The sequence below is a fragment of the Phodopus roborovskii genome, unplaced genomic scaffold (genome assembly GCF_943737965.1).
Source record: "Phodopus roborovskii unplaced genomic scaffold, PHOROB, whole genome shotgun sequence".
NCBI lineage: Eukaryota > Metazoa > Chordata > Mammalia > Rodentia > Cricetidae > Phodopus > Phodopus roborovskii.
Window position 1 is genome coordinate 1,666,874 of NW_026126448.1, and position 19,013 is coordinate 1,685,886.

Genomic DNA, 19,013 nt, shown 5'->3' on the forward strand with positions numbered 1-19,013 from the left:
TTTGGTAAGAAGAGTTTCATGTATGTTAGAAGGAAATAGAGCCAGCCAGAAGCTAGTAAAGTCTATAGAAAATACATGTCCCATGAAAAGTACAGAGTCGACAGTGGGACTCACAGCATTTTAAGGAAATGGTTTTTTATCTTTAGTGTCCATGCCTATTCAATACAGCCACATTGGGAAAAGGAACAAAGTCCAGTGACCCTTCCCCAGGTTCACATTCAAGCTCCTAATGCAAGATTTAGGTTTAAATAGAAAACAAGATGTATGTATAACTAAACAGTTCTAGTCAAGGGGTGGCCCCACCCATCACTGATCCATGATTGCCTGGGACTAATCTCTCCTGCAAGATGGTTTGTCAAGTGTCACACTGTGTGAAATCTCTTCTGAGGGACAAACTCCCCTCTAGCTGAGGGTCCCGATCTTATCTTTCTACTAGCATGAGACTGAAAGGAGCTCCAATTTCTTGGAGTCCATTGTTTCAGTAGTCTAATAGGCAAAGTGAAGGGCATGGTGTCTTCCTTTAGAACGTCTTTGCTTCTACTAGCATGGTTAAATTTGAGCACTAGCCACAGGGCCTTTGGAGTCAAACTCATGAGCACAAGCCTTTCTTAATGCAAACTCTCTCTGCTTTGAAAAGGCAAAAAAACAAAAAGCAACAAAACTCAAACAATTGGAATAAACTTTAACCCGTCATACTTCGCTTATGCCTAACCATGAGGCTATGGAGAGAAGATCTACTCCGTTCCTTACGCTGACTCATCACTACAGCATAACAGCTTTCAACATATCACGCCCCTAATACATGCCTTCAACACATCACTCTCCTAATATAGCCTTCTCAAAAGGCAAAAGGAGAGCCTGTCTTATCACTCTAACAATCTAAATTTTGCAATAATAATAGTAACAATTTAAAATTTTGGTTTATCAAAGCTACAGGCATTTTATATGAAATTCAGGTAGTTAGCACTAGGGACTATGAGGTAGGGAGTGATGAGTTCAAGGCCAGCTAGGGCTACATAAGGAGATCATATTTCTAATCAGAACAAAATAAGGCTAGGGAAATGGCTCAGTTGATAAAGTACATGAAGACTTGAGTTTGGTCCTAACATAGATACAGAAAGTGAGGTATGAATCGTGGAAGGCAGAGACAGGAGGATTCCCAGGGTCACTGGCCAACCAGCCTGGCTTAATTAACAAGCCTCAGATTCCCATGAGAGATCTTGTATTTGCAAACTTGCGAATTAAACAGTTTAAGTTTCTCTTGCATCAGGGATAAGAGAAGAAAAAAAAAAAAAAACCTTAAATGTTGGCTCTAATATGCTTATTAAAAGTTCTTAGAGGCAAGTGTGGTGGCACACCCCTTTAATCCCAGCACTTGGAAGGAAGACAGCTGGATCTCTGTGAGTTCGAGGCCAGCTTGTCCTATGTAGAAAATTCCAGCATAGTCAGGGCTACAGAGAAACACTGTCTAAAAAAGTAAAAAATTCTGAGAACTCTAGTGTAGCTTGACAAGGAAATAAGGCCTGGTCCTAGTCTGGCCCCAGCTGGGTTGGCAGGGGCCCAGTTGTCCCCTGAGAACATAAAGGAGCTGCCATGTCTTTAGCCTTTATACTGGCCACCTGCAGCCCGCAAATTCATATTTGCACTATTTACTTTTCTACTGGTTGTGACCTGGCTAGTGTGATTTAAGAGAGAAAAGATTTCTCCTGTCTCACAGATTCAGGGAATATCAATCAGCCCACCATAACCAAGAAGGCATAGTGGTGGGATTGACTCTTGGCCACAGTGTGTGTGTGTGTGTGTGTGTGTGTGTGTGTGTGTGTGTGTGTGTGTGTGTGTGTGTCTGGGGTCATACTACCACAGCAGTCTGCAAGAAGAGCTTCAGATCCAGCCTGAGTCCTGGTTGAAGTCCTGCTCTTATGACCATACATCTGCCCCATATATAATAGGTTCCATAACCTGCCCACCCTCAACCAAAACAGTGCCACTATCTGGCAACCAAGTGTTTACATACATAACCTGTAGGAGACAGCTCACATTTAAGTTACAATACTTTTCACTTATTTTTTTTTTTTTATTGTAGTGTATGTTTGATCGGAACTTTTTAAAAATGAGGACTAATGTTTAGCTTGGTTGAAAAAAATTAAAAGGGCTGGAAGCCTTTAATGTTTACTTTTCTTTTATATTAATCTGTATTGTTTGGTTTTTTTTAATGATTTATTTATTTTCATTTTGTGTGCATTGGCGTTTAACCTGCATGCACGTCTGTGTGATGGTGTCATGTCCCCTGTAACTGCAGTGACAGATGGTTGTGAGCTGCCATGTAGGAGCTGAGAACTGAACAGAGGTCCTCTGGAAGAGCATCCAGTGCTCTTAACCGCTGAGCCACCTCTCCAGTTCTTGTTTGGGTTTTTATTAGCACACTCTCTTTCTGTGCCGTTCTTTTTGCCTCTTTGGGAATGGAACCCAGAGTCCTCAGGTGTCTGAACTCTGAGCCTTTTTCCACTTCACTCCAAGCACTTGCATCTTTTGTAATTAAATAATATCCACACAGGAACAGAGGACAAAAACAACAACACATTTGGCCTAGGTTTCCATTGGCTAGACATTTGTGTTGAGTTCAAGTTTTATTATCACAAGTAATGTTTTGTTTATAGGCAGAAAACATGTGCTGAATGCTTCCTCTTTGGCTAGCATTGCCCCAGGCACGTTCTCAGGTGTTAGATGATAATCCTGACAGCCTTCCTGTGAGGTAAGACTTGGCTTCCCTTTACAGAAGCCTAGCTAGGAGAGGGTTGCTTCATTCCCTTCTACATGGTTTCTCATAGCCTGGCCATGTTTCCTTTGGCTAGCGGCCTACTGGCCAGTGATTGGCTGTTCAGAGCTCTCATTGGCCAGGAGTTCCTAGTCCTTGCTCTTGGAGTCAAATCATCCACATCTTAGTCTTCTTCCTCTATGTGAGTGAAAGGGCGAGAAGCCCAGGCTCTCTGCCTGTGAAGCACCACTTGAGTTGGCTGAGGGGTGGGAGTGGTGGGGAAGAGGGAACCAATCACAGCTCTTCCCGTTTCTTAAGGATGAGCTTTACCACCAGCTCTGTGATTCGAGGCTTGATTTCCTGAATGGGCACCGTTGGATCCCAAGCCCCTACCACCTTTCCATCGGGGGCCACTAGGTACTTCCAGAAGTTCCAGGTAGGCTCCTTCCCAGAAGTCTCTAAAGAAAAAGGAAGCAGGAGAGCATTGTGAGTCTCTATACCCTCTTGGGTGGTTATCCCACAGTTGGTATAACTCCCATATCCAGGCCCCACCCAGACTACTTAAATTAGAGCCACTGAGAACAAGACCCAGCCCACAGCACTTTTCAAACGCTCTCCAGTAGATTCCAGCATGGGATCCTGATTGACAGAGACGACTTTAGGATCCTGGGACATACATGATACCGCACTATCAGCCATCCTTTTCTAACCACCCAAAACAGTTGCACCCTGTTCTCGAAGTCTGTTCTGTTTTGAGACAGGATCCCATGTAACCCAGGCTACCTTAGTCTTGTTACACAGCTGAGGAAGGCTCATAATGCCTTATCCTCCTGGCTTCTAACGCCCAAGTGCAGACCTGCACTACAATTCCCTGCTTCCAATGAAATCTTAATGGCTTCTAAAGGTTAGTTCATGTACTGACTACATCAAAATAATTGTCAGGGAGGGGGGCCTTAAAATAAATTCTTGGGCCCTGCAAGAGTAGGGTTCAAGCTTGTACAATTGTAAGATATTTCTAGGGGCTCCTAAAGCAAGACTAGATTGATCTGCAATTGCAAGAACTGGGAGAAAAACTAACAAAACACATAGGAGGGGGGAAAAGCATGACCTAACAAATACACAAAGTTTACCAGGTTCCAAAGTACACAAGGTCTGCAACTGAGGTAGGCACTTTGTACTACCTTTTTTCTTTCTGTCTGTCTTTCCTTCTTTCTTTCAATGTGTATGAGTGTTTGCTTGCATGTATGTCCATACACTATATGTGTATAGTGCCCAAGGAGGCCAGAAGATGGCATTGGATGGATTCCTTGGGACTGGAGTTGGCAGATGGTTGTGAGCTGCCATGTGGAGACTAGGAATCACACCTAGGTTTGATTCTTGATGAGCAACCAATGCCCTTAACCTCTGAGCTTTCTCTCTAATCCCAGAGTCCCACTTTGTGATGAGCAGGCTCAGACCATCAAATGTTTGATCTTGGTGAACCAAGCCTGCCTTTGACATGGATAGCCAGTCCCATTAAGAGATAACATATGTTGTAAAACTTATTCCTCAGCAAAATGCGATGCCTGCCTTACCTTCCAGAGACAGCACTGTGCAGATATCCCACCTGATAAGACCCAAACTATCAGAATGCAGTGACATTGAAACACCGTCTGACTGCTCACAGAGCCCCTCTCCCTACACACATAAAAGCACCGCCTTAGATCATCTCTGTGCAGTTTCTCTACCATCTTGTCTGTTGCAGCTGGAGTATCTAACAAACTCTACTGCCTTTCCGTCTTCGTAAACTCATTCACAGCCCACACATCGTGCCTGTCACTGGTCCAGGCAATGCAATTAAGCTGATCTTTCGGAGTGTACAGCCTTTGACTCAGATTAAGAGACTTTCAGTCATCCTGGTCACCCTTCTCCAGGTGTGTGACATCTCATGGCTATGCCTTAGCTTCTCTGTTCTCAGTCTATAAGCTCAACTAAGGAACACTGACAAAAGCATGATGACATGTGACCTTCCAGGAGTCCCTGTGAGTGGAGACCAAATCTCTGGGAAATCTTATGGTGAGACAACAGGTGCAGAGAGACTTGGGCAGGATTCTTCTGCTCAAGCCTGCCCTTACTTTCCTTCAAGAGTCAGGAAGACAAAGGTCAGCCAGCCAGCAGCTTCTGCTGCCCAAGAAGTTATGGCCACAGACAGGGAGGGGAGGTGAGGGAGAGAAGGGACAGGACTCACGAGTTAGGTATTTGAAGGCAGGGTGGGCACCAGTGCCAGTGACTGCGATCTTGCTAAACATGGGGAAAGATACACTGTAGGTACGCCGGGCAAAGTTCTCAATTTCCCTGTTTGTATCTGGTTCCTGTTGGCCAAACTGGTTGCAAGGGAAGGCAAGCACATTAAAGTGGTAGGGACCCAGGTCCCGCTGCAGCTGCTGCAAGGCCCGGTAGTTCTGGTCTGTGAAGCCACATTCACTAGCTACGTTCACCACCAGGGAAACCTGCATGTCAAAAACAAAACAGAAGAAAGCTCAGAGCCACATACAATCCAGTGGAGGGGCATGCACTTGCATTTGCTTCATATGTCCACATAGGGGACTCCGTCACACATGCAAGAATGCTATGTAAATATGTGTATAATGCTCTCACATAATACACTCACACATAAAATCAATCATGTAGGGGCCTATGCACACGTATACTCATACATGAGTATCTGTGACTGCAAGCACACAATTCACCTAAATTAATATGCACATGCTCTATGATGTAAACCTACATTATCTAGCAGGACACAGATCCACAGATACATACAGCACACTCACAGACAGGCATGCACATGGAGGGCACATATCAGTAGGTGGTGCTGGGTGGGGTGGGAGAAAGGCACGCTTGGTTCATTTTGGTTTGGTCAGCTGGGTACTTCCAGGAATTCAAGGTGGCTCCTTCCCAGAAGTCTATAAAGAAAAAGGAAGCAGAAGAGCATTGTGTCTCCCTGTGCCTTCCCCTGGATGGGGCTGCCGGAACATGGGTACACGGACAGAATGACCCCCAGGACAAGCCGTTTTATCTCCTCCCTTCCGGCAAATAAATACTTTGATCACTGAGCCCTAATCGTATTAAAGACTTTAGGCAATACAGAGCTAGCTGATGGAACTGAGTTATGATGTAATTAGAATTTTGGCACCAATGCCACATTTCCAGCTTCTAGCTATGTATAACTGAAATATTACAATCCTTTGTCTGGGTGCCCTACCCCTAGCTCCACAGCTGCTTTTGAGACAAGCTAGGATATCCCTTGGCTACCTAAAGATGACCATTTCCCAGGATCAGTCTGAAACACTGGGCACAAATTGCTCAAGCTAGATAGGACTTCTCAAATTCAGCACTACTGAAATGATGAGTCTTTATTGTGGGGAGCTATCCTGTTTATTGTAGAATATTTGGCATCATCCTAGCCTGTACCCACTAGATGTCTAGGCTTGACCACCAAAAATGTTTCTTCATGGAATCTGTGGCAAATGCCTGTAATCCCAGCTCTAAAGAGGCTGAGGCAATAGAACTGCAAATTGGAAGCCAGCCTGAACTACATAGTAAGACCATCTCCTTAAAAAAAAAAAAAAAAGTGCAGCAAGCCTTTAATCCCTGCATTTGGGAGGCAGAGGCAAGTGGACCTTCGTAAGTTCAAGGCCAGCCTCATCTACAAACCAAGTTTCAGGCCAGCTACTGCACAGTAAAACACTGTGTCTCAAAACAAAACAAACAGGAGAAATAACAATTTGCTGCCATGCCTGACAATCTGAGTTCAATCCCAGGGTCCCACAAAATAGAAGGAAAGAAATGACTCCCCCAAATTGTTCTCTGGCCTCCACCTGGATACCATGAAAAGCGAACACACACACACAATGTAACAACAACAACAAAAGATATCTTTTTTCAAATTATTTTTGTTTTATTTTGAGACAGGGTTTTGTTTTGTTTTGTTTTGTTTTGTTTGTGTAGCCCTGGCTATCTTAGAACTAGCTCTGTAGACCAGGTTGGCTTCAAACTCATGGAGATCTGCCTGCTTCTCCAGTGCTGGGATTAAAGGCATGTGCCACCATTTAGCTGAGAATCATTGAGCTAATCTGACTTATTGTACACTCTGCCTGGGATGGCAAGAAATTGGAGCTCTAAATTTCCCACTCCAGTTAAGGGTCTTCTCCCCTTTCCGAAGGACCTTTATTGAATACACTTTAAGATGCTTCTTTTTAACCTGTATCATGTGTGTCTCCTTAGTCTTTGTGAAGGGGGACATCTTGCTTCTTGCTTCTCATTCTATCCATGAAACCCAATAGCTTATTCACATATGTACATACACAACATGCATAGAAACAGACTCTGTGTATATAGAAGCAAGCAAATAAACCACATTCTCCCCCCCCCCTTCCCACTCATCCATTCTATCTACCCAGGCAATAAGCACATTCCAAAGGAATTACCTCAACATTCACGCTCAACCATGGACTAATGACCACCATCCCAGTTATCCTTATGACTGTCACCCAGTATCAGGCTGTAGTAAGAGGCAGCAAATGTTTGTTAGTGAACAAATGGAGGTATGCCTCAAGCAGCAGGCCCAGCTTAGGTTGACCAACCTCCCTGGACTGACTGCTCCCCGGTTGCTTTCTGAGCTTAGCAATTAAGGGCAGAGACTCTAGTTGTACTTCTGGGGTTCAAATTCTAACTCTACCTCTTAAAACAAACTAATAAAACAAACCAGGGGGCAGGGTGATCCTATACACACTGTGGTGTACTTAGGGGATCAGAGAGTGGTTCTCTCCCTTCTACCATATAAGTGGGACTTGAACGCAGGTCCTCAGGCTTGGCACATCCACTCAGCAATCCCACTGGCCTTCTAATTCTACCTTTTCAATTTATTTTAATTTTTTTTGTGTGTGTGACAGGATTTCATTACCTAATGTAGCGTTGGCTGGCCTGGAACTTGCTATATTGACCACTCTGGCTTTGAACTCACAGACATCTGCCTACTTCTGCTACCCAAGTGCTGAGATTAAAAGTGTGCACGTTCCAGGCTAACTTTATACACTATTCCTTTTAGTAGCTGAAAAAAAATCTTGCTGTTGGGATTACCTGGTTCAGTTTCCAGTGCCTCACTTCTTGTCTTCCTTCCCTATAAGCTCGATTAAGACAAACTTGATTTCCCCATCACTGCTCATCTTCAGGACTTGGGGTTTCTGGCTGGTATACAGTAGGTGCCGAATAATAAACAATGAATTACTACGGCTCAGGTGGTAGTCAGCAGTATTAGAGAGGAGGGGAGGCCTGACAGGAATGGGCCCTGCCCTTTGCTACTATTTGGAGTAGCAAAGAGCGGGGGTCATTGAGGAGACCTACAATCCACACAGAGCACCTTAAAGCTTACCAAGGGCTGCCATACTGTCCTCTCATTTTGAAACTCACAGCACACTGGTCAGAGCAAGGACTCCCAGCATGACTGAAAATTTCAAGGCCCTTGAGAACAGCTTTGTCCCTAAAGATGGCATATGATAGCCATTCCTTTGTGATTCATCCAAATCTGAGTGATGGGCTCACAGGTCCATCAAAGTCCAATGCCAAACATCTTCACACCAGGGTCTCCAACTCCAACTCAAGAGGCAGAACATTCTTTGAGAGAGTTTTTTTAATTAATTAATTATTTTTTTCGAGATAGGGTCTCACTATGTAGCCCTGGCTGTCCTGGAACTCCCTACATGGACACCAAGCTGGCCTTGACCCCACAGGGGTCAGCTTGTCTCTTTCTCCCAAGCGCAGTTCTGGTATTAAAGGCTTGCAACACCACTCCCCGATCTGGAGAGGATTCTTCATCACAAACAGCGTCGCACCTGGGTCTCTGAACTTGTAGTTCAGAGTCCCTCTGTCTTGTCCCTGGCCCCACTGGCCTCATCTACCACCATTTAGCCTAAAGGCTTGTACCCTTCAAGTACTACAGTTGAAATCCCTGATCCTCCCCACTCTTCTTGCAGTTTTGCTTGTGTCTGGACTTGGCCAGCTCTCTTTGTCTTGATCTGTCTTGCTTGTCTTTTTTTTTTTTTTTTTTAAAGACCCAATCCTGATACACTTCCTTACTGTGATTCAGTCTAGCAAGGAGGGGCCTGGATGGCTAGCAGCTCCAACACAACTAAGGGGTGGGACCAAAGGATGGGAAGGATGTAGGTGGGGTTCTCTTTCAGCTCGGGTTGCTTTCTACTGTTGTGTGGTCCTGTGTCTAAATCTTCGTTCTCAGGGCTTCAGGGTGCATTATAAGATCCATGCAAGGGTCCATCTTAAATGGTCACTTCCACCGCAGCACATTTATTTCTCTCTCATTGGACCCGCTGTTCCCGGTGTAAAAGCCGGACTGGTGGGGCAAAAGGCTAGGGTAACTTATACTCTTAGGAGAGGCAAAGCCAGAGCGCAGGGCATTCACCTTCCGGGCGAGATCATGAGCCCGGGAGAGCGCAGACAGCGTGTGTGGCTCCTGGACTGTGCCACGTAGCCGCCGGCCTGAGTGGGCAAGGGCCTGGGGGCGCCGGATGGACGGATCTCCGGGCTGAGATCCCCCGGGTGGTGTCCGAGCTGGGAGAGGAGTATCCCCCAGAAGAGCCCCGGCCCGGGCGCCCCCATTAAACCTTGCCCCCGGCGAGCCTGGCCCGCAGGGGACCGCCACTCACCGAGCCGCGGTACTTCTCCAGCGACACCAGTTTGCCCCGGATGTTGACCGCCTTGAAGTCGTAGAAGTCCTGCTCGGATTTCGCGCAGGCCGTGGCCCATAGGAGCAGCCACGCCGCTGTCAGGGTTGCAACCATGGCTCGCATCCGAGGTGGCGCCTTAGCGAGGGAAAAGACGGGAAGGGAGACCCCGGCGTGGGGGGCGGAAGGAGGCGGCCCACTGGGCAGGACGCGCCCCTTTCGCGGTCGCCTCTGCGGGCGTGGAGTCCTGGCTCTGAACCTCAGTTTCCCCAGCTGTTCTGCGCCAGTCAGCTCCAGATCCAAGGATCTTGTTTTCTTGCGTTTTCGCTTCTGAATCTGCTCTCTCATGCTTAGGACTCAGAGGCTTAATAGGAAGAGAGAGAAGAAAATCTGTGTGAGATTAGCATCTAGACAGAGTTTGGCCTTAAGCGGATCGCTCCACTACTCTGAGCCTCAGTTCTTCGCCGGAATACACCTAGTCAATATAGAATTGGCAATACTGGGCTGTAACAGAAAAATGATGGAATACACTTTGATAGCTGAACGATGTGTACAAACTTTAGGTTAACGAATGTAGTGTTTCACCCAAATAGAGAAGTCAGACTAGACAAAGGAGCCTGAGTCTGCAGCGGTTTGGAGTCCTGCAGCACAGGAGGTTTGGGAGAGACTGCTTTTGGGATCATCTATTGATTCACCCAGCAGAGACTCTGACATAGCAGACCTGTACAACACGGTCCTGTCAATCACTGGATTAGTGTCTCCTGGCAGGAGGTGCAACAGGAGCCAAGAAGGTTCCATGTCTGGAGCAGCTGACAGCTTTTTGTGGACACTAACATGGCTAGCAGCTGGAATCTCAAGTCTATTGACAGGAGGTCTGGACAGCGCACTACAGTGTTTCCCAGGCTCAGAAAACCTCCATGACACCCACAAAGGACTGAGTTAACACATTTTGAGCTCCAGGCGCCTCTTGTGTAGTGATGAACAAGATGTGGGATTCCCTATTCAAAAGGAGATGGGGCACTAAATAGTTCACAGTTAACTCTAAAACTACTGCTAGGGCAAGTTAGTACCCGACAAAGCTGGGGGGGGAGGGGAAGGGGACAACAGGAGGCTGAACTGAAGTCTGATAAATGAGTAGACATGATTCAAGTGAACGCAGGAAGCTTTGCGAGGTCTCCCAGGAGAGTGAAACGTGATACGCTGGGCAAGAAAGGCTGGTTTGGCTGGAGCACAGAGAACAATGCAGGGGTGGGGGTGGGGAGGCGGGGGATTGGCACACAGCTTGGTGGGCCACAGTAAAGTTTATGGACTTGCTGGGCATGGTAGCCAATGCCTTTAACATGTGTGGGACAGAGGGAGATCTCTGAGTTAGAGGTCAACCTGGTCTATATAGTTTAAGGCTTTAAATCAAGAAGTGAAGTTTTTATGTTTTGTTGTAGACAGATCCCTCTGGCTTCCCTGTGGTGAGTAGACAGGAAAAGGCAAGAGCAGATGCCCTTGGAGCAGAAACTGTGGCATTTTAAGGCCCAGAGATGGTGACGGCAAAGCCGCAGAGACCGGAATGGGACTGTCAAAGTTGGGAAGGCTGAGCAAAAGTGTCAGAGAAGGGGAGCTGTGTGAGGGGAGGGTTTGGCTGTTTGGGGTAAGAGAGGGATGGAGCAGATGAGCCTGGAAGACTCATCAGGGGCTAGCTGGGGAAAGGCTGTGTGTGTCACATCACTCTGTAGGCTGTAGCTAGCAAACTTGAAAGGGGATACAAGGTTACACAGTAAGATTTGAAACACGGCCCTTAGATTTCAGAGCAGGCTGTGGTTCTGTGCCATCAAGATAGTCTCTCTCTTCCTTTTGCCTGCAGAGGTGTGATACAGGACAAGGTATTCCAGGCAAGGCAAAGGCCTGAGCAAGTGTCCCTGCCCTTCTGCCTCCTTGCCCCTATCTTGTGGGAGTCTTGAGGCCTGTGATGGGTCTTATTAATATAAACAGTTGAGCTGGCAGTAACATTGTATTGTTGTCCATTTCCATGACTGCCTAGGCTGGGAGCATCTCCAAGGAAGGCCTGTGTCTAGATCATCTTTATGTCCTCTTTCATACCTAAGATACTCTATACATGTTTATTTTTTGTAAACCTTCTGGTGACTTCTACTGTATATCCATGCTAGACACTGATATGAGATGCTATTGATTTTAGACAACAGAATGTAATCTGTCACTTTATTTTCAGTCCTCTACATATTTCTGATGTTTTTAAAGGGGCAGTTATTTCTAGGTAGCACATCTAACAACAAGGAGATTTGAAGACATAGACAAACTCACTCTAGGGTCCCCAGTCCTCCTCTTTCCCACAATAACCTCAATGGCATTGTCCATGGGTATTTAAGATCTTTACCAGACTGTTGAATTCCTAATTATTATAAATCTATTTAAAGAGTTTTTAACATAGTGAAAAAATAAGATAAAATTATTGAATTTATATTCCTGTGGGAGGAGTGTGGTGATATATTGTTTAGGATCTAATAAAGCTAGCCTGCAGGTAAGGATGCAAAGCTAGCCACACTAGATGGCCATAGAAGCTGGGCCATGGTGGCACATACCTTTAATTCCAGGACTCAGGAGACAGAGGCCAATAGATCTCTGTGAGTTCAAGGGCACCCACAGCTACATGAGAGTGAATTGATCTAAAAGAGAGATAGAGCTCATGCCTTTAATCCCAGCACTAGAGAGGTATATAAGATAGGAGCAGGGCATTCAATATTCTGGCAATTAGTCACCAGCCACATTGAGGACAGAATCCCTCCTCCAGCCTGGGTAGAGGTAAGAGCTCTTTGGTGGCTTGACTGCTTTTTCTCTGATCTTCAGCTTGAACCCTAATATCTCTGTCTCTGGGTTTTTATCATGTGTGCTATAAAGGACTAAAACCCAAAATATATCATAAAAAACCTATACGACTTTAGATGATAAATAGGGTAGAGGGGTAATGTGGAAGGAAAAGGGATCGAAATATTGTATGGTGCCCTGTCCCTCACAGATTGGTTCCTGGAACCTTGGCACAGGACAGCAAGGGAATGAAGAAAAGACAGATATACAAACACACATACAATGAAACTGGATGATGGGTTTTTGTTTGTTTGTTCGGGGTTTTGTTGTTGTTGTTGTTGTTTTTTGAGACAGGGTTTCTCTGTGTAGGCCTAGCTGTCCTGGGACTTGTTCTGTAGATCAGGCTGGCCTGGAGCTCAGAGATCCACCTGTCTCTGACTCCCAAGTGCTGGGATTAAAGGCCAGCTGCACTACCACCCAATGATAACTATTGTTATCACTGCAACCTGAAACCTTAGCATGTTTATTAGGTACAGCACAGAGAGAGGGTTAGTTTAATCTTGCTAGCAGGTCTCTGTAAGCCAGCAGTCTTAGGCTGTCAGCATCCTGGAGGAGGAAGCAACAGTTGCTAGACTTCACACATACTGGTCAGTTTGTTTATAAACTCATACCCAGTCTCCTGAAGAAAACATTGACATCCCTCTTGAGCCCTATCCATAGAGAATGTCTTTACCAATTTCCCATGGGCCAACTGGTATCAGAGTCCTCAACAGGCCTTGTTCATGCCAAAATACACCCTCACTCAGGACTTCACTCACTCAGGGTTTCCTCCATTTCCTACAGGATGTGTTAATATTCTATTATTAGTGTATAGATGTATTAGTCAGGGTTCTCTGGAGGCACAGAACTGATTGAATGAATACACCCCCCCCACACACACACACGATTTATTATAATGGCTTATAGTCCAGCTAGTCCAACAATGACTGTCTTCCAATAGGAGGTCCAAGAATCCAGTGGTCAGTATATGCTGGAATCCTGAAGTAGATTCTAATGCTGCTGAAGGAATGGACTTGCCAGTGAAAATGAGAACAAGCATGCAAAGGGAACAAGCTTCCTTCTTCTATGTTTTTTATAGAGGCACCAACAAAAGGTGTTGCCTAGATTAAAGGTGGAGCTTCCCATCTCAAACAGTCTGGGTTAAAAGTGGGTCTTCCCATTTCAAATGATTTAATTAAGAAATAATCCTTCATGGGTGAATCCAGCTACTTGAGTTTTAGTTAATTCCAGATGTGGTCAAGTTGACAACCAAGAATAGCCCTCACAAGTCCACACCTTGTCAACTGACAATCAGATCTCTTTATGCCATGTTTAATTTCCAAATAAAACAATAAGCAGGCCATAATTATGCCTAACATGTACAACTTTTAAAGCTGAAAATACACAAAAAGTTTTAGAATAGATGACAATATTCCTTGAGAGACATTCTTTTGGTATCTCAAAACTTAAATATGATAATCACTGATGTTCTCTTAGTTGACGTTACATGATAAATTGAGGAAAGAAAACAAATATCTGTACAAGCATACTCTTAACAAAACACAACAGAAAACTCAGGTCAGTTATAATCCTCATTTCTGCAACGTGGCCTTAGCTGTTTTTATAACTGCCTTCCTCTACTACCCACTCTGCATTTCCTTGATCCTCAGCAAGCACCTCATCAGGTCTTGGCTCTTTTCCTGGAGGAATGACCCATATTTTCATTCCTGTAAGGTCTGTGCCCTTTGTTATCCTGCCTGGGTTAGGCTGTTAAAGTTTCCTGTGGTGATATCTTGTTTATACTCTAACAAATAAAACTTACCTGAAGATCAGAGGTCAGAGATGGCCACTAGTTAACCATAGAGATCTGGAGGTCTATACAGACAGATAAGGCAGGAGGAAACAGGAGCTCAGTCTCGTTTCGGTTGGAAAGTTGAGGAGGTAAAAGTGGCTGTGGCTTGCTCCTCCATCACTCTGATCTTTCAGCTTTCACCCCCTAATATCTGACTCTGGGTTTTTATTAAGACCAATTATAACTCATGCTACAATTTCCCTTTGACTTTAATCACAGGACATGGGATTTCCTACACTTTAGACATAATTGCTCTTGCCTCCATTGTGGAGAAGCTATCCACTTTCCCCTTGGTGACCTGGATCAATCATTCCTCCTAACACTATCATTTCTTTTCTTTTTTTTTTTCAGCCTGTTAGCTTAAATGCATCAGAAGCCCAAAGTGGCCAAGGGGTAGGCTGAGCTTCCAATTTAGTGGAACGTTGTGTCTCTTGACAGGAGTACTCCCCACTCTGGAACCAAAACCTTTAGACTAGCAGAACTTAAGATCACTGGAACAGAAAGCAAAAATTTCCCTAGTGTGTTACTAGGGGTGATAGTGAGTGGAACCATTCCCCTTTCCAACCCTTGGTATGGATTCTGGCTATGAGAGAAACTATACCATAATGTTGGGTGCTGATTTAGAGCATATACTGCCTAGTGGGGACCCCTGCCCCAGACCTCCAAGCTGCTGCCATTGGTGCTGTAAGTTTGTCTTCAAAATGCTATTCCATCTTTCTAACATGTCAGCCACTTCAGGATGATGGGGAATATGGTAAGACCAATGGATTGCATGATCATGGGTAAACTGTCACATTTCTCTGGCTGTGAAGTGAATTCCTTGGTCAGAAACAATACTATGTGGAATACCATGATGATGGATAGCACATTCTGTAAGTCCATGGATGATGGTTTTGGCAGAAGCTTTACATACAGGAAAGGCAAATCCATAACCAGAATAAGGATCTATTCCAGTAAGGGCAAAGCATTGTTCTTTCCAGGGAGGAAATGGTTCAGTATATTCAGTCTGCCACCAGATAGATCACTGGCTGATCACCCTGGGAAATGGTGCCTTATTTGGGGCTCAGTGTTAATTTATGCTATTGGCAAATATGACACTCAGCAGCAGCTGTAACCAGGTAGCCTTGGTAAGGGGAAGTCTGTATTATCAAGCCCATTCATAACCCCCACCTCTGCTACCACAGCCACATTGTTCATGGATGGGTCCATGGGGCAAAGACAGAGATAGCTAGGGAAAGAGATTGACTGTACACAGACTGGGGTCAGTCTGTCATTATTGGAGTCCTCCTCAGCTGAAATCACCTTTTGATCTTTACATCCTTCACCCATTTGGAGATATCCATTCATGTACTTTTCCCCCAGATGTCTTTCTCATCAATTTTCCAATCATGCTCTTTTCAAGTCCTTGGTTATCCAATCAATCCATTGGTTGCAGCCCATGAATCAGTGAACCATTGCACATCTGGCCGTTTCTCCTTCCAGAAAAAATGTACGACTATGTATACTGCCTGAAGTTCTGCCCACTGTGAAGATTTCCCTTCTCTGATGTCTTTCAGGGTCCTCCCAGAAAGTGGTTTTAACGCTGCTGCAGTCCACTTCTGGGTGGTGTGCGAAGTCTTTTCTTCAGTCAGTCAACCATAAGGAGCACCCCATGAGGCTATAGGTGCATGCTTAGCAGCAGACAGCATCATAAAGGAGTAGAAACCACAGGCATCAGGGCATATTGTGTACCTTGCTTGTGCCTTTAAGACCTAGCTCAGATCCTGTCACATATATACCACTTCTGTTTGATAATAGATGGCTGCTGTGTATATCCTACTTTACAGCTTGGTGGGTCAGATAACACCCAGATCCTGATGGGCAGCTTAGGTCACAAGGTAATTTGTTAAACGTTCAGTACCCACTGAAGCCCAATAGCAGGCCAACAGCTGTCTCTCAAAGGAGAACAGGCAGCAAATAATGGTTGGTAGAGCCTTGCTCCAAAATCCCCAAAGTCTCTTGTGTGATTTATCTACAGGGGCTGCCAAAGGCTAAAAACCACATCTTTATCTACTAGTGACACCTTAAACACCACAGGGTTTGCAGGATCATAGGTCCAAGTGGTAGCTGTTGAAAAGCCTTCTCCTGTTCCAGGGCCCACACAAAGCTAGCAGCTTTCTGAGTCACATGGTATATGGGCTGGAGTAACACACCCAAGTGAGGAATGTGCTGTCTCCAGAATCCAAATAGGCCCACTAGCTTTTTTCTTGGTGGTGGGAGGGGTCAGGTGCAGTAACTTATCCTTCACCTTAGAAGGAATACCTGGCATGCCCTATACCCCTGGACTCCTAAGAATTTCGCTGAGGTAGAAGACCCTAGAAATCTGGTTGGGTTTATTTCCCATAGTCTGATGTGCATTTCTGTTGCCAATGAGTCTAAAGTGGTTGCTACCTCCTGCTTATTTGGCCCAATCAACATAATGCCATCGACACAGTTGACCAATGTGACAGTTTGTGAGGGAATATGTATGGGAATGGATTTTAAGGGTGTGGGATAATGGTGGGAGGAACAGAAAACTAGAAGACACAGATAATCAAGATCCCTTTGAACTAAGCTACAACACAGAGCAGGAGAGTTAATATTTCCTTAAGGGAAAAATGTAAAGGTATATTGCTAGCCTTGCCAACTGAAAGCACATTGCTTCTGGTGGTCTTTATTGATAGGTACTGAGAAAAAGGCATCGGCTAAATCAATGCTTGCATATCATGTACCAGGAGATATATTAATCTGCTCAAGTAAAGATACCACATCTAGTACAGCAACTGCAGTCACTACTCGATTGAGTTTTTGATAGTCAACTGTCATTTTCTATCATCCAACTGTCTTTTGCACTGGCCAGATAAAGTTAAAGGGAGATGTAGTGGGAACCATCATTGCTCATCTTTCAAGTCCGTGATGGTGGCACTAATTTCTACAACTCCTTCAGGATGCAATACTGTTTTTGAGTCATTGTTTTTCTTGGCAAAAGGCAACTCTAAAAGCTTCTATTTAGCCTTTCCAACCATAATAGCCCTCACTCCACAGGTCAGGGAACCAGTGTGAGAATTCTGCCAACTTCTAAGTATATCTGTTCCAATTATATATTCTGGAACCGGGAAATAACCACAAGATGAGTTCAGGGACCTGCTGGACCTACTGTGAGTCAGACTCCAGCCAAAATTCCATTAATCACCTGACTTCCACAAGCCCCTACTTTAACTGGAGGGCTACAATGCTTCTTCAGGTCTCTTGGAATCAGCATGAATTCAGAACCAGTACCCAAAAGACCCCAAATATCTGTTGTTTCCTTTCCCCCAGTGTATAATTCCCCATGTAAATGGCCAGGTTCCTCTGAGGAAGGACTGGAGAAAGGCTAACAGTAAAACTACTAGGTATTTTATCAAGATTCATTGTCAGGGGAACCTGGTGATCCCCTGGTTAAAGGGGTTCTGGGTCTGCAAACTGTCTTAAGTCTGGAAATTGATTCATGAACCAAGATTCCCTTTTGCCTTGATCCCACACAGCCTTTCTTTCATTTGTTTGAGAATTTTTCTGCATATACAGATCAAATAACAATGCAGTAGGCTTCTTATCTATTTCATATCTAGAAACACCATGATTGATTAGAGAGGGAATTGACATTTCTTCTTTTCATGTATGCTAAGTGCTAGGGGTTGTACCCAGAGCCTGGGTGTGGTAGACAGCACTCTATCATGGCACTCCATCCCCAGCTCAGGAAGCGACATTTCTAATGTTTTAACAGAATCACTCTGTTCTGAAAAAGCTAGTTAAGAGGCTATGCAGCTCTCCATATGCAGGGTCTTGCGCAGTGGCAGAATGCAATCAGAGTCTGCATATATTTTGAGAATTGAGTGAAAGATTTTTATTTTCTTTTTTTCTGAAAAGCTTGCCTGAACATCAGAGTGCAAAGCTAGCCAGTCACAGCCATAGAGGCCAGGCAGTGGTGGTTCACACCTTTAATTCCAGCAATTGGGAGACAGAGGCAGATAGGATCTCTGTTAGTTCAAAGCCCCTGGGCTACATGAAATTGGCCCAATCTAAAAGGGAAACAGAACAACTCACACAAAGGTGATCCCAGGCAGTTGGAGTGACATGCCTTTAATCCCTGAGGTGGAGACAGGAAGGGCTATGGCTGGGTGAGGAAGGAATATAAGGCAGGAGGAGACAGCTCAGGGCGATCTAGGCATTCAGTCTGAAGCACTCAGTCTGAGGATGCAGTCTGAGCATTCAAGTCTGAGGATTCGAGGAGACAGGATCGCCCATTCAGTCTGAGGCAGAGGCAAGAGCTAGTGGCTGGCTGCTTTGCTTCTCTGATCTTTCGGCCTCCCCCGCCTCCCCAACTCATGCAACTTTTTTTTTTTTTTTTTTTTTTTTTTTTTTGGTTTTCAAGACAGGGTTTCTTGGTGTAGCTCTGGCTGTTCTGGAAGTCACTCTATAGACCAGGCTATCTTCACACTCAAGACCCACCTGCCCCTCTGCCTCCTGTGTGCTGGGATTATAAGCCTGCAACACCACCACCCAGCTTGGGAAAATATTTCTTATAGGTTGGATATAGAATCTGAAAGAGAAGAGTCAGAGATGACATAAAAGTTTTTGGGTGGAGCAACTAGAAGGATAAAGTCCCTTTCATTGAGATGAAAAATGTCTACAGAGGCAACTGATTGATTAGGAATGGACAGTCAAGAGGTCAGTTTTGGTCAAGCTAAATTCAAGTTACCAATTAGCAATGGAGTGCTAGTAAACGTTTAACAGCTAGCTACTGAGAAAAAAGAATGGTGTGTCTATATGTGTATGT

At 44.9% G+C, this 19,013-nt stretch overlaps 1 protein-coding gene across 1 annotated transcript; it reads right to left on the minus strand.

Moving 5' to 3' along the window:
• Positions 1-2,587: 2,587 nt before the first annotated feature.
• Positions 2,588-9,837, minus strand: Gpx7 (glutathione peroxidase 7). Its single transcript, XM_051188423.1, has 3 exons — positions 9,457-9,837; positions 4,983-5,244; positions 2,588-3,213 (listed from the first exon to the last, which is right to left on the minus strand). The coding sequence occupies exons 1-3, from the start codon at positions 9,820-9,822 to the stop codon at positions 3,050-3,052; spliced, it is 792 nt and encodes a 263-aa protein (XP_051044380.1). The 5' UTR covers positions 9,823-9,837; the 3' UTR covers positions 2,588-3,049.
• Positions 9,838-19,013: the final 9,176 nt, after the last annotated feature.

Coding starts and splice junctions, on each gene's coding strand:
- Gpx7 (XM_051188423.1), bottom strand. CDS start 9,822: ATGAGAGAGCAGATTCAGAAGCGAAAACGCAAGAAAACAAGATCCTTG. Junction 5,245..9,456: donor TGGAGAAGTACCGCGGCTCG/GTGAGTGGCGGT, acceptor TTTGACATGCAG/GTTTCCCTGGTGGTGAACGT. Junction 3,214..4,982: donor TGCCTTCAAATACCTAACTC/GTGAGTCCTGTC, acceptor CTTTTTCTTTAG/AGACTTCTGGGAAGGAGCCT.